The sequence below is a fragment of the Numida meleagris genome, chromosome 3, assembly GCF_002078875.1.
Source record: "Numida meleagris isolate 19003 breed g44 Domestic line chromosome 3, NumMel1.0, whole genome shotgun sequence".
Classification (NCBI taxonomy): Eukaryota; Metazoa; Chordata; class Aves; order Galliformes; family Numididae; genus Numida; species Numida meleagris.
This window is the reverse complement of record NC_034411.1, coordinates 18,117,844-18,142,560: the sequence shown is the minus strand read 5'-3', so window position 1 is coordinate 18,142,560 and position 24,717 is coordinate 18,117,844. Positions and strand designations below refer to the sequence as shown.

The 24,717-nt window shown below is 47.7% G+C and overlaps 1 protein-coding gene across 1 annotated transcript; it reads right to left on the bottom strand.

Annotated features, from left to right (window-relative positions):
• Positions 45 to 23,038, bottom strand: DUSP10 (dual specificity phosphatase 10). The gene is made up of 4 exons (XM_021391403.1): positions 22,898 to 23,038; positions 21,179 to 22,018; positions 5,416 to 5,790; positions 45 to 2,337 (listed from the first exon to the last, which is right to left on the bottom strand). The coding sequence occupies exons 2-4, from the start codon at positions 21,972 to 21,974 to the stop codon at positions 2,072 to 2,074; spliced, it is 1,437 nt and encodes a 478-aa protein (XP_021247078.1). The 5' UTR covers positions 21,975 to 22,018; positions 22,898 to 23,038; the 3' UTR covers positions 45 to 2,071.

The following is a 24,717-nucleotide window of genomic DNA, read 5'->3' as shown; positions in this document are numbered from 1 at the left end:
TCAGTGAAGGGATCAACCATAGGAAAGAAAAAAAAAAAAATCAGTTCCAGTAGAAAAATAATTTAATAAAGGGATACGTTTCAAGAAAATATCGGTATAGTAACAACATTTTAAGTAAAATGTCCACAAAAATATACATGTCTAATGTGATTATACATAAGTTTTCTGACAGGTCCTGTTTTAATCTTGGTTCAGTCTACATTGGTTTTCACCTAGGAAAAACCTTCACAGCTACCAGTCTTCCTGGGATATATCAGCTTGCACAACAGAATCATACAAGAAATGTTTTTTAGCTAATTTTTTAGGCTCAAACAAATTTTGAGTTATTAACAGTCTAGAGAAGATCAGTTTATACCATACCATTAATTAAAAAAAGCAAAAGAAGTCAGCCACCTAAAGGACATTGCTGGGCAGAAGCCTTGCAATACACACCACACTTAACAGTGACACAACTGGAAAAAGGAAAGGATGAAAGAAAAGTGGGCAAAGAGAAGGAAAAATTCCAGCAGGACCAGGGATCATGGAACTGCTAAAGGAGCAGGCTATAGAGAAGTGAAGAAAAAAACTGGAGGACCCATCTCTCTCTACAAACTAGTTTTGAAACACAGAAGGCAAGCTAATTGCAGGAAGATAAAAAGGAATTATTGGAAAATGTTTATTTATTTATTTATTTTTTAAATGACTGTTGAGCTGTAGGTCTGTCCCAAAAAGCCTGCCCCAATCATGCTAATTCATCTGAACAGTTCCAAGTTTGATGTATTTCCAGGAGAGAAAGACACGGCTACAGAAAGCAGAGGATGCAAGAGTACAGCAAGAAATGAAGAAAACACGTTCCACCAGCAGAGGACGGGAACAGGACACTGAAGAAGAGATATCAAACAAAAATATCAGCTTTGTCAATGGGCACTGTACACTGCAAAAGAAAAAGCAAACAAAAACAAACCCCTAAAAAAAAAAAATCAAGCACAACCAAAAGCCCATCCGACAGAAAGCAAATGGAAAACTGCTAAAGAAATAGAAGGACACACATTTTCCAAAGGATGTTTTGCTTTTATAATCAAATTTCTTTTACATAGACAACTGAAACACACCGATATTTTGTGCGAAAAATATTTTTTAAATAAACTTTGCTCATTCTCGATTTTTGTACATTCTGATATACATATGTAACAAGGTTTATGGCACTGTAACTAGGATCAAAATCATATAAAGGAACAAAATAATTGCTTTAATTTATCCCTTCTGAACCAAGCCAGCTGCCATTGCACTACTAGACTTTAAAAATTATCTTATTATTAGTGGGCAGCCAACTCTAATTGGATTGAACACTCAAAACAAATCCCAAATTATTATTGCACAAGAAGCCAGTGAAGGCATATGGCATAGAATGATCAAAGTCCCTTTCTGTTAAAACCTTACACCCCAAAATAGAAAAATAGAACTGGAACATGAAACACGCCAAATAAACTTTTTTTTCTTCTTTAGTTTGAGTCAGGAGTGTGAAAAGTGCCTGCAGACTTTTTAAGCTGCTCTGATCTCCTTTGCGTCAGAGAGCAATTTGCTAGGTGATCTGTAGCAACGCCTTTGCAGAACGAAGGCCCTCATGCTTCAGCAAGTTTCTTCTGCTTTGTTTTGGCTGTTTGTGTTTTGTCTTCAACTTAGGTTTCTTCAGTCTATGAACCTGCACAGACTACTTTAGCCATAAACTCTATGAGTAGCTGGAGAGAAGGAGGAAAAAAACAACCAACAAACTAACAAAAAAAGCCCAATATTTCTTCTTGTCTTTTGGATTTTAGAACGTACTCCTTTTGCTCCAAAGCTTCTCTGCTCTACCAGTGCCTGGGAAGGAAATCACAACCCCATCCCAAGCATGGCCAAGTTCTTGGATCTCTTTTAAAAACCTTTCCTTACAAAAAAAGGTTTTTATTCACAAAATGTTTGCTGCAACCCCCTCCCCACCCAAAAGCTAAAAAACAAACAAACAAAAACCCCACAGCCCACCCCTCACTGCCCTAAATCAGGTGAAGAGCAGGCTAACCCCTTCATTGACCACCTCTTTGCAGTTTCACCATCACACAACAGTTTCTACGCCGATCAGCTTTGGTGTGAGGATTCGTGGTGTGACTCCATTGTTTAGGTCTTCCTCAAACTCCAGTAACTGCCCCATAAAGTTAAGGTTAGGGGAAATGATTGGTCGTTTGCCTTTTACAAATTTATAGGCATCCGTCATGGTCATGCGTGTGTGCTTCATCAAGTACGCAATAACTATGGTGGCAGATCGGGACACGCCGGCCTGGCAGTGAATGAGGAGACCTTTTCCACACTGATGAGCTTCCTCTGAAAACAAGAACGACAGAAGAAAGTAAGACATTTGCTATTTAGTAAATTAGCAAAGCTCAGTGCAATTAGAAGTAACTTGATGTGAAAAGTTCCTCTATTTGGCTAGAGGCACAGCAGCATCTCCTCTTTCTCTCTAGTCCTTTAGGGAGTCAAAAGCTACTTCACGTGAAACACACAGGCCAGTCTGTGCAGCAAGCTGTGTGTTTGAACTTGACCCCTGCCTCCCAGCCCAATTTTAATCACCTTCTGTTGTGTGAAAAGGCTATTGTCATCTTTGTCCCTCAACAACTGGAGCACCTCATCCTGCCGAATGCTACCTTTTCCAAACATCTCACTAGGATCAGAGGAAAGAACGAGAGGAAGGAGGAAAAGGACAGCACACATCTGCAGTCAGATGTATACATGCTCTCCACCAAAACACATCATTTGCACAGAGAGATGCAACACTGGGAGTGAAAAAAGCTCCTGGAAGCACAGGACCCAGGAAAGAGGAGGAAGTCACTGCCATGCCATCTTTGTTTCCCATGGCTTACTTTTAAAATGGAAGATAAAGCTTTAAAGATGTGACACTTCAATGTATTACTTTTTTTTTTTTTAAATTAATCTGGAGGGGAACATGAATTTAGTTTACAGGTTTTGGAGTGAATCCAAACCCACCAAGAATAAAGTGCACCTTATTCCACAAGTTCCACCTGTATTATGAGAACTTAAATGAAGCCGAATTCTATGTTTCTATCAGTCAGTATTTAAGAAACTCAAAACTCTAAACATATTTTAACACACTTTTAGTTTCACTTCCTATGGTCTTAACTAAACCTACGTTCATTTTGTAATTTATATAAACAGATATATGCCAATGACCTACTGTTTACTATTTCCCTATTTTCTCAAATGCAATTAAAAAAGCTTACCCTGAGGGAAGGAAAACTTCGACTAGTTTCTTCCCCAGCTGGCTAAATTTGCTATGGAGAAAAACCTCAATGGATAAGTATTTGTTTATTAAAAACAAAGCTAGCCCCTCAAGCTATAATTATTGAAGAGGAAAGTAAAATGGGTTTCAAAACACTTTCTAAACATTTTCAGAGCAAGGCTGCTTTCTCTGTCCTTAGTAAGGTCATCAAACCAATTAAAAAATACAGTGTGTGACTTAAAAACTCTAACCCTGCAGTTCTCAGGGATGCTGGATGCAGTCATCTCCCTCCTACCCCCAGAAGACCTCAGTGCAGCTCTGCAGGTTGTCTTTTTTGGTTATTTGTTTTGTTTTTTTCCCCCAATGAAAGTTTAGCCTATCGTATCACCCTGTCTTGCTGAACTCTAAGTTTAACATTTTACTGATTTCCTGACCCAGCTTTTCTTCCCAAAGGTAGAAGGCAAGGATTTCCCCTCTCCTGGCCTCAGAAAGGGCTCTAGCTCTCCACTTCCCACTAAAGGTGCCCTCACCTTCCCATGCATGCAGTGATCAGTAGACCTGACAGCCCTGCTGGTGGAGCAGGGGTTGGGTTAGGCACCACTGGGAGGGAAAAAAATAAAAAAATAAAAAAAAAATGGGTTGTAAACAGAGATCCCTTGGTACTCTACATGGTAGAGGACAACAAGAACTCCTGGTGGAAGCCCTTAATGGTTAGATTTGAGTTCTAATGCTGCTTGCCATCAAAACTGCACTATAAGCAGTGTTCTGCTTATTCACCTTCACTGAAATAACGTGACTAAAGAGCGTATGCATCAGCATGATGATCCCCTGCTATCCAGAACACAAGAGCTGCCTGCTTCCGAGCAGTGAGACCCAGCTCCAAGGCAGATGGGAATCAGAACATGCTCAGCTTGGGCTTCCCACCCTAGGCACCAGCTCCACAACCAGGGCTGGATCCTTGGTGAGCACCCCACAGAGCCAGCACAAGCAGGCTCAACTTCCAGAGGAGCTGTGCACCCATGCTCTCACCCAGCAGCCATGAACACTGTCTGTTTTTGAAGAGCAGGCATCAAGGAAGACAGCTCTGAGTCCACTTCAGCAAGTCCATGGGGTCAGCTAAGGACCTAAGCTGCGACGTGGCAAAGCATACTTTCATCATCTTAGCCTCCGCTTCAAGCCTTAGCTATTGATAATAAAGATTAGCCCAGCTTCATCAGGAAAAAAGAAAATATTCATGACTATGGTTCCTTCCCAGCACCAGGATGTTTCAGGAGATGTCTAAGCACATGAAATTCTGCTGGATAAACACCAGCAGACATCGACTGTGCTGCAAAAGGCTGAGCTCCGTCTGTGCACTGCAGGAAGCTGTGCCCAGAAATGCATAGAGAAGGGCAAGGAAAGGTCCTCACAAGCTTTCAGTATTACTTAATGTCCTCAAAGACTAGGCCCACTGAAGAAGGCTGTTTGAGCTTAGTATAGATGGCCAGAGCTGAACGCACCCCCCCCATTCTGGATGAGGTATACACTGTGTGAATCACAGCGAGGTTCAAACCCACACAGGTAACTTCATTTCCTCAGCTACCTTCCCAGTTTCAGATGGAGCTGCATTTTCACAGTGAACTGTCTCTCAGCCTACAGGAGTTTGAAGCTTATTAATACTAGTTTTCACCACTATCCTCTCACCCACACATACACTGAAGTTACAAATCTAATGATAAAATAAGTGGAGTGTGAAAGTTTGTCAGTTTTCTCATAAAATTGAATTAGGGAAGACTCAGCTGTCATTAAAAATAGTTACTACAAAAATTTGGCTAGAAGCCACTGTGAAGACTAGGAATTGCAAAGGAATCACGAAGAGGGAATGACAACAATCTCAGCTGGGAGAAGCAGGGGTAGAAAAGACCTAAATTTGGAGGGTTAGAGGTAGGCATTGCTATCAATGGATAAAATTGTACCCCTGGGCTATTTAGTCAGATGTGCCAGAGATGAGAATCAGCAGAAACATGAGGTGCTCAGTATTTCTGACAATCCAAACAAAAGTAAATGTGACCTTACACAGCCTTCAGGGTAGTTAGTGAAGCATAAAATTCACTCCAGATTCTTGTAATAGGTAATGGGAGGCTGGGGGGAGTGGGGAGAAAGTAGTTCTAGTCAAGGATAATTACCAATGAACTCAAAAGCCTCTTCAAAATACTGCCTGAGATTCTGCTTGTTGCTGTCAGTGGCCGGGAGCCGCTTGTAGTTGAACATGCCTTTCTCGTAATGGTACAGGGGCAGGTGGGTGGTCACGTTGATTACATAGCCTATGTTCATCCTCTGCATTTTCTCCAAGTCCTGAGCGTCATGCTCGTTTCCGAGGAAGAGGAAGGGCAGGATGGGGGTGAGCTCGGCATTCTCGATGTCCGGCGTGGTGGGGATGGACTGAGGTAGCGCGGGGGGCACTGCGGACGCACCGCCGCCTCCCCCCTCCGGGCACTCTTGCAGCTGGAGGGAGTTATCGCAGAGGTTTTCATGGTTCTGCTTGAAACCGCTGAGTCCTCCTGAGGAGAGAGGCCAAGCAGATATTTTGGTTAGAGACCTCTACAGGGAATCCGCAGTGCTCGGGACAAGGGACAGAGTGGCTCTCGCAGCCTTTGCTCCTGAGAACAGCACATGCCCGTGCAGTTGGACAAAGCAACGCCACGCCTTGAAGCGTAACAGCAACCAAGGTGCCTGCCTAACATGTGGCAAGCAGCTCTCCTTTTTCTGCCCCAGTTGCCTGAAAATATCTAGCAAGTTATTTTTAGGACATTAATATGGATTGGGAAATGGGTTTGAGGGGGAAGGGAGAAGTCACTTTTTTGGCTCGTCTTCCCCCTAGCTCTACTTCAAGTCACACTGCTGGCTTTTTCAAGCAGCAATTTCCCTCTTTTTTTCTTTCCCCCACCCCCCTCCAGGAGGGTGGCTCTGCAGAACTAGGAAGAAAAGCAGAGCTGCTTTCTACACCTCATTCGGCAATTACATCAGCCCCGGGCTCCCCACCTGCCCAGTTTCCATAGCGATTACACAAAGCACACAATGACATCAGCTGGCATGACATCAGCTCTTTGAGCGCAAACAATACAAGAAGAACCACTTTGTTTCAGGCCTTTGGTACGATGGCGTTCTTGGAAGCCGATGATGTAATGTTAACAGGTGGCTCGCCTCCGCGCCTGGGAAGAAAGGGGCAGGAGAAGAAGGGCAGCCATACCCCCCTGCCGCCCACAGACATGTGGGTTTCTGTTCAACCAGGGTGCGCGGGGCCACGCATTGTGCCGAGACCAGCCAAACACTTAGGTTCAACTGCACGTTGTTAAATGAAAGCAAAAAAATTCCAGGAAGGGGAATTTTTAAATTACTAGAAAGATTTACTCCAGCCAACACAAATGCTGAATGTCACCATCCTGCTGGGTTTTCCCCCCCCCGCTTTCTTCTAAAAGGTTATTTGCCTTTTCCATGCTCTTTCACAATGATCTAGCAAAAGGAAGACTTCAAAGCCATGCTGTCACACAGGCTTTGGTTCAGCTAGAGCGGAAGACTTCAATGCCCAAGTCTTAAGTGTTGCAGCTCCAGCACCTTGGTGCCAGTGCTCATCCAGGGCCCATCTTGGTGCCTGACAGCACCAGTGCCCCTCACCAGGCCACAGCAAACTTTGAGAAGGGAGATACTCAGCTACAACCCATGCACGCTGTCTGTATGCCTGCGACTGGCCAACAGGAGGAAAACAAGCACAGTTTGACCTCACTTCTATGACAGAGGGGAATTTTAAATCCCAGACCCTCCTCTGGAGACTTGCAATGCCCAGCCAGCCCTGGGTCCTTCTGCTGAAGGCAGGCAGCCACGCCTTGCCTTCTACTCTTTGCACAAAGGAGGGTTATTGCTTACTTTCCTGTATTCTCCACTCCTCAAGCAATTCCCCAACTCAGTCCCCTCCTCTGCACAAGGGCAGGTGAGTTCCCATCCTTCAGGCAGCACCAGACCACTGGCCACACACCAGAAGATGGGACAAGGAAGCACAAACCAAACCCTGACAGGGCTGAGTGTCTCCACATCTGGGCACTTCTGGATGGACATCAGGCTGTAGCATGCTACAGAGGTCCTCAGGCCTGTCTGATCCCACCTTCCTCCTGTCCTTCACATACTGCTAGTAACTCACTTTCCCAGATATCCTTGAATCGCTCTCAAAATGCATCGGGCCTCAAAAGCATGCTTATCTTCAGCTGTATCTGCAGTTTACAGGACAAAGCATAAACAGATCGGCCTTAAAGATCTCTGTTCACAAAGCTGTTGTAACAGGGCAAAGGGCAGAAGAAAGGGCAAGGACAAAAATCTGAGCTCATCTGCCAACTACACCACCCAGCTTTGATGGGGGCTGAAAAGTCTTTGCAGGCTGCTCAAAAAACAGACAACCATGGTCACCATGATGATGCCATCTGACATCCCACCCAAACCAACAGCCTAGGCTAAAGGCTGAACCCTGACCACATTCCAGTCATCCTAATCCTGCTCCAACACTACTCTGCTTTTGCACAGGCAAGCAGTACCTTCAACTTAAATAATTGTTCAAACACCACCCAGGACACATGGGGATCTGCAAGAACCACTCCAAAGAATAAGCTGCTCCAGTGGCCCTGGGGTCAGTTCCCACTTTCCACCTCTGCCACAGCCTTCTGGGAGTCGCAGCCACAGGAGGACTCCACTGCTTCAGCACTCTTCAGACGTGCACCCCTTATGATATCACCCTTCAGAAGCCACCCTAAACACACAGCAGAGCTGGAGAACCTACAGCAAGCTCCTTCCCAGCACATCAGTCGGAGAGGATCACTAACCTGAACTGCCTCAGACACTCTACCAACGGAGCAATGGACAAGAATGAGTGACCAAAAAGGATGCAACAAGATGTCATCAAAGAGGAAAACAGAAATGTTACAATGGGCTGTGGCATGAAGCATGGGTGAGAAGCCTCTCACCAGTACAATAGTAAGCTGAGTTTTAAAAGCAGATTTTCAGCTGCTAACTGCAATACAGAAAGCCTTCACTACATATCAGCAGCTGCAGCAGACAAGAAACACATCCACTGGGAAGGACCAGCAGGGCACATGGTACTGCTGAGCTCCAGCCATGGGGCTCACATGCAGCGGTGTGCCCTCCTCCAGGACAACATTCAGATTCTCAGGCGCAACACACTGACTAAACAAAATGCTAGCAGACAGATCAGCTACCACCGAATTACAGAATGCTGTGCTTGTAACTTGTCTTCTCCATCTCTGAAGATATCACATAGCTTTAATAACCAGAGTGTGCTAAAAAGCCTGAACCACCCAGTCAGTTTGACACAGCCCTCGCACAGATACAGAGAACATCCCACACGCTGCTCCAGAACAGCTGCTGAGCAGGTTGTCAGGGTGTGTGACCCTACCCACACCCAAACAAAGCAACAGGCATGCAAGGATGCCCAGCACACTCGGAAATCCACAGTATTTCTTCCATAAGGAAGGAATGAAGGAAGCAGGACCTCTGCAGCAGACAGCCTGCCCTGCTATCTAGTAGAACGCATCAGCAGCCAGTGCCTATGCTCACCACTGATGTGAAGGGCCAGAGATGTCTGCAGTTATCACTGCATGAGCCATGTGAAATATTCCACTGCCCTGTCCTGCCAGAACAGTTAGTGAATGACCACAGGCTAGGGATTGTCTGAGACATCAAAACTTTTAGGAAGCTTCAAATCAGCACTGTATACACTCCAACTATTCATACTTGTTTGCTCAGGCCTTTTGCAACCACCTGCCCACAGACATTTCGCATGGTGCCTCCCAAACCCCTGCCATGCAGCAGCTGCAGGCAGATTCCCAGCTCTGAGGCTGCCCTGTGCTCTTGAGGCCAGGTGAGCAGCTGGACAGGAGCCACGGCAGCTCCGAGCAAATCAAGCAGGGTAAGCGGCATGGAAATCATGCCAAATAGTATCTGTCACGTGCCATCACGAAAGGGTAGAAAGGTTGAAAGCAGACACAAAATGTACAGTAGAAACAAGGTGACCAGTTTTGCAAGGGACCGTGACCTCACAATAGGAACAGCCATCTTTACAGAAAGCAAAACTAACACACCTTATCTGCACACATTCTGCGCAAGGGATTTATAAAGGAAGAAAACTGGAAAAAAAATATGCGAAGAGTAAAATAACACCCACCCTCCTTCTCTGTGCTTTGCAATACCTCATCAGTGGTCCTGTCAGGAGCCGGGGGCTGGACTCAATCATCGTGGGTGCCTACCAACTCAGGATATCCTATCATTCTCTATAAGTGAGGGTGTAGTTTGTGATGTTTCAGCAGAGTTGACATATTTCCTACCTCGAAAGAGGCTCTAACCCTACAGTAAAGAGAGTAAGTTACCTTGCTCCCTCTCCCACAGTAGGGAGAGCTTAGGCAAAGTCAAGCAGCACAAAACACACCGACAACGGAGCAATACCTGTTGCAGTTACAGCAGGAACATCTTTTATACATGACAAATTGCAGATGCAGGATCCACATTTAGACAAAACACGTGATCCCTGCAGACAAACAGACCTTTTATACAGCTTTGAAAGCTATTCAGATGGATTTTTGGATCCGCTCATTTTCAATTACAACACCACAAAGCCACCTAAAAAAAAAAAAAAGCACCAAACCAAAACTCACATGCAACAGAAGCAGAAATCCCATAGGGCTGTGAATTATCAGAAAAAGATATATTAGAGAGTGTCCAAAGGAGACCTACAAAGATGGAGAAGGGCCTGGAGGACAAGGTGTGTGAGGAGCTCTAAGGCCCCTGGGGTTGCTCAGCCCAGAGCAGAGGAGCTGAGGGGAGGCCTCATGGTGGCTGCAGCTCCTCACAGGGAGCGGAGGGCAGCGCTGAGCTCTGCTCTCTGGGGATAGCAACAGGACCTACACAAGAAACCAAGCCCTATGGCTAAATGTGGCCGTGTTTAAGGTCAAAATGTTACAGCTTTAAGCAGCTAACGTCTGTGGCACGAGCGCAGCACTGCCATGGAAGACGTTCAGGCAATTGGTGCATATCCGTTTAAGATGACGCTTTGAATTTGTGCAAGTACAGCCTGTTCCTTTAAACCTGTGACCTCATTTATTTACATTACTGCAGAAAGCATTGCCAGAAGCAACAGCTGATGACAGTCTCATGTATTTTTCCACTAAGACAACAATTAAACTGCTTCTGCGTTATTAATGAACAGATGACTTTGTGTCATGTCGACTCAAAGTGCAGGATGCCTCAAGGTTAAGCAAACGTGACTTGGGCCCATACAAACAGAGGTGTGCTGTGGGTTGGGGGTGCCCAGGCCTGTGCCACCACAGGTGGGCAGCAGGGTCCAGTCCCGGCCCACCCCCCTACTCCCACTGCATGTGCAGGGTGTGCTGAGGCACCCGCTAGCAAGCATGAGCTCATCTGGGTCGCGCTGTTATGTATCCTCTCTGCATGCTTGGGTGCGCTTTCAGCAGCAAATCTATCACAGCTCGCTTCCTTCCCCAAGGGAAAAGCAGCTTTACAGGTCGAAGCAGAGCTCTGCCAGTCATGGCCAAAGCCACTCTCAGGATACGGACAACCGCTGGGAACATGTCTTCAGAATACCAACCCACAGCCTGCAGAAATGTATGGCCTTGTATCTGGGCTACAACCCAGCCAGAGCTCCACCAGTCTTACCTCCACCAGATGACAGAGAAAGGGACTTCCCTTATGCTCTCCATACTTCTGCAGAACTCCCTCAGCCTCCCTGTGCTTTTGCCTCAAGCAGGGGTAGGCCTACATGGTGAGCAATGCTCAGGACACCACCGAGAACAGCACTTCCCACACCTCTTGGAGCAATGGGACTAACTCAAGCATGGCAGGAGTGCTCCTGTTATCTAAGACAGACGCCCTTCCCCTCAGCACAGCCAGGCTCACGCTTACTGCTGTGAAGAGCTCTAGGGTTGTGCTGCGGTGGAAGATATTGTATTTGGCGCACATAGCAGAAAGCAGAGATGAGAAGGGCAATTCTCCTTTCCCAAAACTAGTGGGGACCTATCAGGCCTCCTAGACAACATTAGAACTAGCTCTTCTGACTTCAAGAAAACTATGGGGTTTTTGTTCATTTTCATTAAAAAAAAAAAAAAATTTGAATGGAGACTGAAGTAAGGGGTCAAGCCCACTTGACCCCTCACTTCAGTCAGGGTACAAGGTGAATACAACGATGCTAAGACTGCTTCTGTACATTTCTGCTGTAAAAGAATGGGGAAAAAAAAAAAACATAACTGCAACCGTTCTCAGCTCTTAAGAACAGAAACTTCATTCACCATGCTTTCACAATGTAAGCACCCTCAGTGGCCTCAAGAATCAACACTGATTTTGGAGAACTAGGGCTGAGAGAACACAAAGATACAAATAACTAAAGATTTTTGTACTCATGTGGCTACCAGCATGTGAGATAGGTGTCCCTTTCCAGTCCTTCAAGAAGGCTTCTCACCTGTCTGCAGGAGGTTCAAACCACCCATTGCAGGGCTTCTGCCGCTATCACCCACACAGCATTTGGCATCAGCCCTGCCGCAAAAGATTAAGCTTTAAACAAACAACAAAAAAAGTGAAAGTAAACATAGTTCACAAAGAACAGCTTCCACTTTGATACACTCAATCTAATCTAGTCTCTCCCTCTAATCAAGCTGCCAACAGCACTTCAAAACAAAGCAAAACAAAACAAACAAAAAAAAAGCAAGCCCAGAGAACTTGCAAGGTCAGTTTTTTTCCATGTGGGAACTATCCTGAGATGCTGGTTCATTGATGAGTTCTGGCCCACAGGAGTTACAAGCACATCCCTGACCCAACTGGTTTGAGACCCCTTTAAAAGTCGAAAGTCTGATCAGATAGAAGAGAAGTACACTTTCCCCCAGCATCAAGGCACATGCGCACGCATTTGCATATTATTTCTAATTTCAACTTGCTGCAGCTCACACCCACTGCACATCCTCTCCTGCTGGCCTCTTGCAGCCCATGCTCTTATGTGCTTTTCTCTTGTACTTCAGGAACAGAGCAGCTCGCTGCCCTGAAGGACACATTCCAGGTGTGCAGGAGAAAGGTTACCAAGGGCACTGCTCTTTGCCAAAGGACACAGGCTCTGCCCAGCTCCACTGATTTCCTTCCATCGTGTCAACCACTCACTCTCGACCACATTTCCATCCACAGTACCTTCCACACCTGAACATATGACTTGCTTCTTCACATCACTAGCTCTCATCCCATTGCTTCTTCTCTTCTGAGGAAGCACAGCATCTTCCATACTAGTTCTAATTAGAAACAAGCAATAATTTTCTTTATTTTTTTTTTTTAAACTGCTGCTGAGGAATGTTTCTTGGGATTTCAGCTTGAGGGATGTTTTTGTTTTGTTTGTCTTAAACATAGTTTTGCCTCAAACGGAAGTTGGACACCCAAGCCACCCAAGAAAGCAGCATGCCTCCCTTGCCAGCTCTTCTAAGAGATGCCACAAGCGCTTCTGGACAACTCGCCAGTCCTTCCTAAAGTCACCACATCTGAACTCAAGACAGTAGTTCCAGCTTTGCAACTGGAAGTCCCCTATATGTTGAGTGAGCACAGTTTGTCCATTTAGGAGAAAATTTTTAAAAGAGCGTTCACAGGAGAGAGGGACACATCACAAGACAGCATCCTTCAAAGCACTCTGAGAGTGATCAGAAAGTTAAGAGAGGAGGAGCTCAAACTATGTAAAAATGTAACTTGGAACAAGAAATTAAGTCCCACATCCCAAACACATTACTGTGACGATTTTGCAGTGACAGATGAGGTTTGGACTTGCCCTCCCTGGAGGGCAAACATTTATAGCAGAAACTCAAAATTAGACACTTTACAACTTCTCATAGCAAAAGTATGCTCTCTCATGGGGATTTAAGCTAACATGAAGTCCAATTAAATAATCACTGGAAATGTCAGCATAAACCCTGAAGGAATACATACTTCTACTGTGAAATGCTCCCACTGGAAATCATATTAACAAAAAGGTCATCAAGAAATGCTAAAGCTATGTATAAAGGAGGCAGGGGAAGTGAGGGGGGAGGGAACAGAAACTATTTTCATGCTATAAAGATACCACAAATGGTTTTATATTGACAAAGAGCTACAAGTCTGCTTTCACAGAGGCAGAACGGATGGGACCTCCTGGCTCTGGGATGCATGAGGACCGAGACAGCACAGCAGGCTCAGTGCATCCGAAGAGGGAGAAGGCCCTCAGCACAGTTTCAGACGTCTGTAATCCTGGATGTGTGGGAGTGGATGTTTCTGTTTAATTAGCAAGTTTTAGAGAAGGCTGACATTTTCATGGTTCAGACATCTGTTTATTCACTTTACCCTTTTAAGGGCAACCTCTTCAGGACAGCTTCACTCCAGCAACCGAGCAAGCCGATCTGTTTCTCCTGAGAACGAATGCAGGCTCCTTTCTAGCCCAACCCACTGCCCCTCTGCACCACAAACACCAGCATCACGCTGCAATAATGTGAAAGGAAAGCAGGGTGCTGCTACAACAGACCAGTGAATGCCACTCATTCCTGCTGGATCTAAAACCTCTTAAAAAAAAAAAGAACTTCTTTCCTTTTGGCTACAAATTATATCTGGCACTCATTTGAGACTTTCCAGCAATCTACTTCAAAGCATAAGAAGTTTTCTCCATATCCAGTAAAGAAAGCTGCCTTGAAATATCCTAGTGCCACGCTGCCCTAAAGTAAAAACAGCCAACTACCAGAAGCAGTGAGATGCAAGGCAGTCCCCACACTGCCACAAACGCCAGGGCCAGTCCAACTGGCACCTGAGCCCCAACATGCTACAGGGCCAACCACCTGGCAGCTCACTCCATTATGGCCATCAGAGGACCCAGCACTGCATGCCAGTCCTAATGGGCAAGGAGGCATGGCTAGAACCTACACTCCAGCACCAAGGAAAGAAGAAAACATACAGTTAGAGAAGGCAGAATTAAACAGTGATCAGACAAGGAATGTCTTCAGCTCGATCAAAATCAAACTAGGTCTTGTGCCTACACAAATAAACAACAATACTTCCCAGGAAGCATAAGTAGTGTGTTATTCCTTGAGAGAGATGTAATACTGCCTTACAGGGCGAAGAGGAAAATACCTACAAAAATATGATGGTTTGCCTCGAGGTTAATCATATTAAGTGTTTTTATACCTAAAATACGGCAGTCAGTTCTATTTGGCTTATTCTTTGCTTCAACAGACAAAACTCCCATTATCTTATGATGGCCAAGAGGAATTAGAGTCCATCACCAGCACAATACAGATCAAATGCTTTAACACATTACTGGTCACCTGCTTACTTAAGCCTCAGTATCTCACTCTGACATCATAAACTAGCAACAATCAATTCAACAAACAAGATAACACACATGCTTCTGCCATCTATCTTCCAAATCTCTTGAAACCACTGCAAAAATACATACGGTAAAAAACATATATGTTTTTAATAAATATAGTAATTTGTGTGGGGACAAGCAGCAACAGCAACAGGAGGCTCATTCCTCTGGGAGAAGTGGGACCAGGTGACACCTACAGGGTCCTGGTGGCTCCTTGCAGCCTTGCTGGCTCAGGTATGCATGGGAGTAGTGATGTGCTTTTAGGGACACCACTAAAAACAAGTGCAAGGAGAGGACAAACTCATGCTCCTTCCAAACCTTCAGCTGCTCACAGTGGCTCCTTCTAGCAAGGAGATAATCTGCTCACCGAAGCAAAGAGAGAAATAAAACTGAAGCTTGAGTTTTTAAGTCAACAAAAACACTAACAGGCAAATCAGAACCTACAGTGTATTACTTTAGCAAGGATGCACTGTTAAGGGAGCAGGTTAATTCTTCCTCCCACTTTCTGCACAAGACAGATGCGTTGTTCCAGAGCACTGCTGTGACTGTGGATGGATCTGGGTCCACCACACTTAATTGCTGATCTAAGAGATGAGCTCAGCGTTACAAATGGTGCAGGGAACAGAAAAGGAAAAACCAAACAGATTAAAATGATTCGTCCGAGGTCTCACAGCAAGCCTACTGTATATGCTTAGTCACAGAGCGAGAGAATGACCACAGTGTGGCCTGGGCCAGAGCTCCCCTTGCCCTGAAACTGCCCTGGTATCTAGTCACAGTTATCCCTAGCCCGAATACCCCTTTCCTGCACCACACAGGAAAGGAATTTGCTTATTTTCCTCTCTCCTTTGAGCACTTAAAATGCTGCTATCTACTGTAGGGAACCTTCTTTAGCAGGGGGTTGGGCTAGATGATCTCCAGAGGTCCCTTCCAACCCCTACAGTTCTGTGAATCTATGCTGCACAAGTCCAGAGCCAGGCTGACACAACGTGCTGGAGGATCGCGTGCTCCTGGGGAACCAGCAACTTTCACAGCAGTGGGAGGATACACTGAAACCATCTCCAGTGGGCTGCGACGCTTCCAGGCACGAGGTTGCCTTCATCACAGATATTAATTGAAGCAGTTTCCTGTACTGAAAAGTCACAAGGCATTAAAAATCCCCACAGATTCACTGCTGAAGCTGCTGGGGCATAAAGCATCATTCGAACACGCAGCACAGACCACGACAGCCCTGGGACGTTCCAGCTGCAAAAATAACCCTGCTGAAACATTTCGAAAGCAGGGGCAGTGCTCCTCCAGGTATGCTTGTCCTAACAGCCTCCCTCTCTGCCTCCACGTAGGGGACGCAGGGGCACTGTCAGGACTGCTGGCTAGTTTTCCATCCCAGCCAAGTCCCGAAGGCACTGGTGCGCACAAGAGCTCTACCACTCCAACTACTGCCAACACATTCATCAGACTAAGACCACAGCTCGCACGGAAAAGCCCTGAAGGCCCTGCCAGCTGAAGTAAGCAGGTACAGGGCTCGAGAGGGTACCTCTCCCCAGCTTGCTCCCATCAGATTCAGTTGAGTAAACACCAAGCTGAATAGACACCAAGCTCCAGGCAGCAGCCAGTTGTCACATTCAGGTCAGGCTTATGTTCTCTGCAGCCAGTGCTCCCCCAAGCCCACCAGCAACTTGCCAACTAGGCCAAGGCACCACACACGGTCTTATCTTTTGCGCAGAGTGACAAAGCATTAGGTCTTCTTTTAGGTAAATTAACATTGCTCTTTTTCCTTGAAGAGCATGACTTCTATAGCCCTGCAAGCCTACGCTGAATATTTAAGAAAAATTTCTTTCCCAGCTGGTTAATAAATGTGGAAGATAGATGAGTGTTAAGACTATGGGCACGCTGCTCCCATTCATGTGATTTTGTCACTTTAGAGTTTCTTGTGTAAATAGGAAATTGTAATATGGTTTTCCATAGAGTAAAGAAAGCATCACTGCCTAAAGGCAAGTGACTGATCCCCCACTTCAAAGATGTTGTAAATCAAAGAATCTTTCTAAAAACTTTCAGGATCCTAAGCATAGTAAAAAAAACCAAACATCAGCTGCTGCTTTAAAAGAAAGAAACAAACAAGAAGGCACATATATATCCTAAAAAAATAGGACCCTATCTGTATTAGTTGACAACCGGACGCCTCTCAAACCTCAAATACTACTACTGACAAACGTACTCGAGCTCCTGCATCCAGACTCTGAAAACTGAAGGTGAAATCTCTGTCTACGAAGAGGCAGCAGAAGTTCTTCCCCCAGTGACCGATGAGGCCAGACTTCCTCTGCAGCACAGAGGGAACACATTTGAAACACGCTGGATGCTTCACACACATTACTTAACACTTAAAAATACACATTTCTCTATTTCAGCCATGACCTAATAATTATTCAGTGGAGATCTCCAGTGGAAATAAGTGCCAGGCACATATTTTGTTGGACAGCTGGATTTTTTGACCACTGTATCAAGTTCTACTCTTGAATATGCTTCTCCAGTGTAATTCAATTAGGGCTTAAACTAACACTGGTACTGCTGGATTACATAATAATAATAAATCATGTGTTTACAACAGATTACGACAACATCAGGTATTCCAAAGGCAGTTGATCACAGTATTTTGAGTTAGCACGAGACAACGTAAACCAGGCGCTTATTCCTTGTATAGGTCTCTCGGTCCCTTTGTAGTCGTTTCAACTTCTGATAGGTGACTTCAGTGCTGGTAAGAGATCTGAAGCTATTCTTAGACCACAGCAGCGAGCACAAAGTGGTTTGCTGGCAGGTTCTGTGCTCCTTGCTATAACAAGACCCAGCCACTTAATTTATTTCCCTGTAAGACAAGCAATGAGAAGACTGCAACCCAGAGTTTAAAAAAGCTCCTCAAATCAGGAACAAGAAGAGAGAAGTAACTACATGTTATCACCACCATTCAGTTCCTCCCCAACTCCCTTGTAGTGCTCCAGCCACCACTTCATAGCACACAGGAAAACTGGAATTATTAGCAAATTTGCACCTCACACCTTTGTTCTGGACTGGTTTTCCCCCAGTCAAACAGAGGGGTTTTTAAAAAACTGAGCCCTGGGCTTCAATGGGTTCATGAGGCTCCCACAGCTGGGGCTCCGAGGCAGAGGAAGGCGAGTAAGCCACCAGAGACTGGCTAGGGAGACAAAGGCAACTCCTGTCGTTTCAACAGACTGTTAAAATGTTTTGGCACAGACACTATACTTCTTCATTTTTGATTCATTTGTAGATTTAATTTAACTTGAAAGGAGACACTCAACTCCAAACCTGAACACTTCATTCTGTGTAAAGTAATACTTTTCATTTGAATGCAAAAGCATTCCCCGCTTCCTATTTTTATGTCCCAGGAGCAAACTAAAGCATGCAAAAAGCCCAAAACTGCAAGCCACTTTCGCTATGAGCTAATGCACCCACGGATGGCAAATTCTTCCAGTAAGGCAGAAATACACTGCTGCTTTCCCATGACAGTCCCACCACACTGTGCTCCTGGGTTTTGGGTAGGAAAGCGCGCACAAGCTCATCAAAAGCAACCTGGGCTGCTGAGCCAACCTGGAAACAAATGCAGCTTTGCCATCATCAAGCAGAAAGGGTGTCTGATGGTCTCCCACCACGGTTTGTACCCCCTCTCCTCCCAGAAGTGGACAGAAAAGACACATCCACACAAAGAGAAGCCTTTAGGTTTCAGTAGGAATGGAACACCGTGGTCTAACAAGAACAGCTGTGAGCACACAGGAAAAAACAGAGATTCTTCATATTTTGTATGCAACTGAGCCGCAGGTTCAGCCCTTGATCGCTTAGGCTGCTGAAGCCCATGTAACAGCAATGTGAAGAACACGACACCTTTTTGATAAAAAATGAAATAGTTATGTCAGTCTCCTAAATGCTGCTGTGCCTTCTGAACAAAGAATGGAGCAAATCTTAGCTTCTGAAGAGCTTAATTGAAAATGACACTCCATATTAAAGGAAGTAGCAAGGAGACACAAAGGGAGGCACACAGCTCTTAAAATCCCTGTAAAGCCCAGCGCTCCCTTGTCAGCATCAGTTTATGTCAGTCTGTTACATTAAAAATAAATCAGACAACCTCTTTTTAACTTGAGCCTAGTCAGGCACCCCGTTCATACGTTTATCTATAGTTCCGTGCGGCCTTTGGAAACAGTGCTTAAAAAGACTGGGGCACCTAACCCTAAATACACCAAGGGCCATGCTGCTGCCCGGCGAGCAGTAAGCCGGGGCCGTAACCCAACCCTGGGTTCGCCGATCGGGTTCCCCCCACAACGTGACACCGCACTGCGCTGAGAGCAGCACGGGCTGACAGGCAGCACCAAAGATGGAGAACGTGGCACCGGATCAGGGGGACATAAACTTGGCCGGCTAGGCTAGCAACCAGTGTTTGCAAACACAACACAGGCATCAGATGGGTTGGCCATAAATTAGGAGTGGATTACAGCAAGCAAGAAAAACCACTCGAAAAAGGGGGGGAAAAAGAAAAAAAAAAGAAAAAGAAGCGGCAGAGAGCTATCTCTGGTTTCATTCTGGTGTCTGCAGCCACAGGCCTGCACGCACACATGGTGTAAGCACTTGGCCTACTGGGGCATGATGGAAAAAATGCTATCTGACAGGGGAAAATGAACAACTGCACATCCAGCATTGTTCCTTGTGCTCAGAAAATGAGGCAGAACCTTCCTAAGTGCTGCTTCACTACACGGTGAACTCGCAGAATCATGGAATGGCTTGGGTTGGAAGGGACCTCCACATTAGAGCTCCCTTTGAGCCCCACTTAGAGAAGAGAGGGAGGTGAGGTGATGGCAGGAGCACTCATTTCCGCAAGCGAGGTCTGCCCTGGCCCAGCCAATTCCTACACCCAAAAAGCAAGGGATTTGGGCTTCCTTTGTCTAGTAGCATGGTCTCAGATCTGTTGGCAGAAGCAGTTCAGGGAGGGGATTTCTCCTAAGCAGGTCTTCGAAACAGATGCTCACATTTCTCAGTAGCTGAAAACCAAAAATAGCCCAAGTAATCCCACAAGCACCCAGCCAAGCCCTGTGCAGCACCCCGGAAACAGCAGCCAACCTCAGAGAGGGCTGCCCACAGGGCCCAGCAGCCCCACAGCCTCCTGCTCAAGGTACAGCTTGAGGTGGCAGGAGCTTCAGTGATACAAACACGGAAGACACACACTTTCAGCATCTCTCTTTTCCAGGGGCAGGAAGACCACATGGTACAAACCATAAATCTAACTGTAAGGACTCTGCAACAGAACGATTGCCATCAGAGAGAGAGAACCTGAGGGGTAACGTAACCCTACAGAGCACCTCCTCCCCTTTTGTGAAGATACATCACAATGGGACATGCACTAGAAGCATACTGTGACAACTTTGGCACTTGCTCCAAGTCAACCCAGTGTAACTACACGCTTGCTGGGAGCTAGAAGAATTTTAAGTTTCCACAGGATACGCTTAAAGAGGAGTATCTCACTGGACTGTGGCTCCTAGAAGGCCATGAAGGTAAACAGGGAAAATGGGCTAAACTATTAGCCCAACTCATACTTCCACCACACCACACAGGGTAGTTTTTCCTGTACAAGTTACTATTTTCAAGTGAATTAAGTACAGACAAATCCTCCTGCAGTTTTACAGTACCATACCCAATCTCTATCAACCATGCCTCTAAACAGCATAAATGCCCAGGGGCACAGAGATTTATAGAGGGCAGCATAGTTATAAATAGGAGCTACAAAATAAAGGGAAGAAAGGGAAGTGTCCTTGGATGCTAACTTAGGGACTCCTAGAACATTAAGGGATAGGGCAAAAAAATACATGGAAAAAAAGAACCTTTAAAGGAAGAAAAAATAAACATATAGAAGTGTGCATCCATGCACACATATAAACGCTACCCCTTCAGGCTACTTTCTAGAGGAACATCTCCCTCTGTCCATTCCTCCGACCCTGTTTCACCACAACAAGATTGGACTGCTCCTTGAGTTCTGTCAGCTGGTCAGTGATGCAACGCCTCCTTTATCTCTCTTCTTCCCTTCGTTCGCTCTCCCTCTGCCCATCTCCAGCACCCAGGAGCTGAGTTTAACACAGACTAAAATAAGGCTGCTAAGTAAAGGTCAGTCTGGCAAGCTAAAAGAGAAGTATACTCTCCTGGACCTTTGCCCCTCAGGCTATAAATACCTCGAGAAAACACTGGGGGAAATTCTTTGTCTACACAGCCAGCCACCAGGAAGCACGCTTCCTCCTTCGTTCAACTCCCACCCTGCCACTACTCAAGGACAACCATCAGAGGAAGGCAAGCACCTCACCATTGCCAAGTGGCCCGTTTCACCACCTGCCCATGAAAGATGTGCTTTGCCAGCTGTGTCTCGAGGCACAGGGACACTCCTAGAGGTGCACAGCCACGCTGGAAGCTCAACCATCAGCAAGGTTTGTGGCGGAACACTTGCACAGTACATGGGGGGCAAAGAGAAGGATTACCTTTTAGGACTAGGGGTTCCTTGCCTTCTCGCTTGAGGGACTCCAGCACTATGTGGAGGGGCTGGGAAGGCATTACTCTGCTTGGCTCATTGGTATTCTCATCATAAACTATGATTTCTTTGGAAAAGATCCTCTTGAAGGAGTCCTTGCCTTCCCGGCAAGAGATCAAGTCCAAGACAGTGATCTTGCCCTGCTGAAGCCTCCTCCGGCTGATCTTGTCAGCGCAATTGATGTGGACAGCCCCTTGGATGTGGCTCTTATTATACTCCATGAACGGCCTACAGTCAATGATGACAGGTCCTTGGTTTTGTGTGTGGCTCTTGCTGCATTTCGTCATCTTCCTGGCCAGGTCGTTGGGGTAGATGATCTTGATGCTCGCTAGCTGCTTGCCGCCACCCGACACCGGGCTGCCCACCCCGCCCAGGGGGCTCAGGCCGCCAGCGCTCTCATTGCTGTTGACCATTTGGTTGGCGGGGCAGGAGGGGGAGGCTGCTGCGCTGCTGGTGCTGGCGTGGGCTTGGGCCTGAGCGTCCTTGTCGTACGTTGCCACAGTGCAGCAACTGGCACTGCTGCATCCACAACTCAGGGAGCGGGCAGAGCCGTTGGATGAGGGCATATACGTGAGATTCGCAGTCTTGAGGGACACGACGGCTGCGCTGAGCAGACCGGGGCGGCTCCCGCCGGCAGAGGAGGCAGGTTCCAGATAGCTAGAGTCTAAACAGAGGTTGAGATCCTGAGGTCTCACGGGCCTCGAGAGTGCCACCACTACCCTGTCGTCTAAGGGAGACGGAGGCATGAGGAGGCTGAGAGCTAGCAAATTAGGAAGAACTCAAGATCCCCCTGCAAAAGAAGAAAGGGAGGGGAGAGTGGCGGGGGGAGAAAGGCGATGAAAACAGATCACCACATCACATAAACCTACAGATCGCTTCCCCGACACCCATCACCCACGGGTCACACCCCACGCTGACAGCTCCCAGCCCGCTCGCCGAAGAATCTTTCCCAACCCCGCAGCAACACCCCGGTCCGGCTACGTTCATATACGCAAACGGCAGGCAGGGCAGCACGCCGGGAAGAGGCACCGGTCGGCACGCAGATGGTGCGGGGCAGCTCGGACACCTCCGGCGGGAGCCGGGCAGCACCGCGCTCCCCTGCCCCGCGCAGCGAGCCAAGGGCCGGCCGCGGCTGCAGCCCGCCGTGTCGGCGGCGACGTGCAACTTTTCCAGCAAGCCGGAATGAAATCGGCTTTCGATTCAACGCGCAGAGACAGCTGCAAACTTGAACACCGAGCGAAACAAGAACAAAATCTCGCCGAAAGCAGGAAACGCCGGCTTCTGAACAGCTTGGCGGAGCGCAAGCGCTCCCGCCGCCCGCGGGGCTTCCCCCGCCCTGCGCAGGTCGCCCCGCACGGAGCCGGGCAGCGGGAGGGCCGGGGGCAATCCTAGGAAAAAAAAAAAAAAAAAAAAGGAAGAGAGGAAAATCCCTCATGTTTTCGCTGTTTAGAAAGAGGATAACCAAGAGCGGAGCCTCTCCGCCGGACACGCTTAAAAACAACAACAGGAGGGCAAACAGCCCATCTCCCTAAAGAAAGGGGAGAAAACATACAATAACCGCAGCGAACCGAAGCGGCGCAGAACCAAAGTTTCATTCCCCAGCCCGGCATCTCCGCCCCCCGTGCCCCGGCTGCCCCGCGCCGCTATCCGCCCGCCCGCCCGCACTCACCGGCGCGGCGCGCTCCGGTGCGTCCCGCTTCCTGGCGGCCCCGCACCACTGTTTCTCGCGCTCGCCGCCCCGCGCGCCACCCGCACCATCCTCGTTACTTTCTCTTTTGCTACCGCGTAAATGTACGGCTCTGCGGGGGCGGGGCGGGAGGCGACGGGCGGCCCCGGCGGCCAATCGGCGAGCGGCGGGGAGGGGGAGGGGGCGGGGCGGGTGATGTCATTGGCAGCCAATCGGAAGGGCGCGGCGCCGGCTCGCGCCCCGCGGCGGCAGCCGCTCCTCGAGGACGTGCGGCGCGCGCCCCTCTCGCGCCCCTCCGCTGTCAGAGCAGCGGAGCGACGCGGGAGTTGCGCATCCCGAAGTTCGGGCCGGGCAGCACCGTGTCCCCGCAAGAAGTGGTGTGATGACGTAGGGCGGCGTTGAGCCTAGGAGGCTCCCGCTGAACGCATCTCCCAGTGGTCCCGTTCTAACCACAGTGAGCCTGCATGAGATGCTTTTAGCGGAAAAGCAAAGGGAAGCCACGTGCGACTTTGTGTTTTTGTAGGAAGGCTGACTGTGAGTGATAGACCCAGCAATTCCCGCAGACAGGTGCCCCATTCACCCCGCCTTGCAGCGGGGAGCTGCTGTTGGATGCCCAAGGTGAGCTGCATGGCGCTGGGTAAGGTGACTACAGCCTGGTTCACACCATTAAACAAAGGCATCACAGAGCAACATTTCGATTCCTCTTTGGGACATTTACCCAGTGCTTCAGAACAAATGTGTTTCCACACACTGGCAGGACAGGCCACCTCACAGGAGCTGGAAGGGATCTCTGGAGATCATCTGGTCCAACCGCCTGCCACAGCAGCTCCCCACAGCAGGTTGCACAGGTAGGCATCCAGACGGGTCATGAGTATCTCCAGAGGAGACTCCACAGCCTCTCTGGGCAGCCTGTTCCCGTGCTCCGTCACCCTCACAGCAAAGAAGTTTTTTCCCCATATTCAAATGGAACTTTGTATGTTCCAGTTTGTGCCCATTGCCCCTTGTTCTGTCACTGAGCACCACCAAAAAGAGTCTGGCCCCATCCGCTTGACTCCCTCCCATTAGATATTTATAAACAGTGATGAGATCCCCTCTCAGTCTCCTCCAGTCTGAACAGCCCCAGGTCTCTCAGCCTTTCCTCGTTCAGGAGATACTCGGCCCCTCATCATCTCTGTGGCCCTCCGCTGGACTCTCTCTAGAAGATCCCTGCCTTTCTTGAACTGAGGAGCCCAGAACTGACACAGCACTCCAGATGTGGCCGCACCAGGACCTTTACGAGCCATGCTCAGCTCAAGCATGGCCATACTTCCATTTCCTCAGGGCTGGGTGAGACTCCTCACTCTGCCCATCCTTGGTGCAGCCAAAGGGAGGGCCGCACGGTGGGGAATGCAGCTGGGAAGCCAGAAGCCTGGAGAGGCCCCAGTGGGAGTCACTTCCACAGCTGTGCTTCGTAGTTTGGGGTGATAAAGGCTTGTCCTCCTGTCTTGAAAAAGAGACCAGGAAGGTGAATTACTCAAATCAGCTCTATTGGAAGGTAACCGCATGGATAACAGCAGCCCTGATTGAGGAGGCCACAGTTATTGGCAGCCAGCTGGGCGAGATCCACTCTGCCCTATGCCTGGAGAGCCTATTGATCTCCTAAGAGCAAACCCTGCTTTCACACAGTGTCCTTCCCAGAAGCAAATATCCAACTGTGCTGGCCTTGGATCTGCAGAGGGACGTGCACGAGGGGGCACACTGAGGATGGTGGCACGGGACAGAGCTTTGCAGAGCCCCCAGGCTCCAAGTAAGCAATGCTGTAG

Bases quoted from the DNA above. Each gene is read 5' to 3' on its own strand.
- DUSP10 (XM_021391403.1), bottom strand. From the start codon at position 21,974: ATGCCTCCGTCTCCCTTAGACGACAGGGTAGTGGTGGCACTCTCGAGG. The intron at 5,791-21,178 runs GTAATCCTTCTC...CTCTCTCCTCAG, and splicing joins GGAACCCCTAGTCCTAAAAG to GAGGACTCAGCGGTTTCAAG. The intron at 2,338-5,415 runs GTAATTATCCTT...TCTTGTTTTCAG, and splicing joins AGAGGCTTTTGAGTTCATTG to AGGAAGCTCATCAGTGTGGA.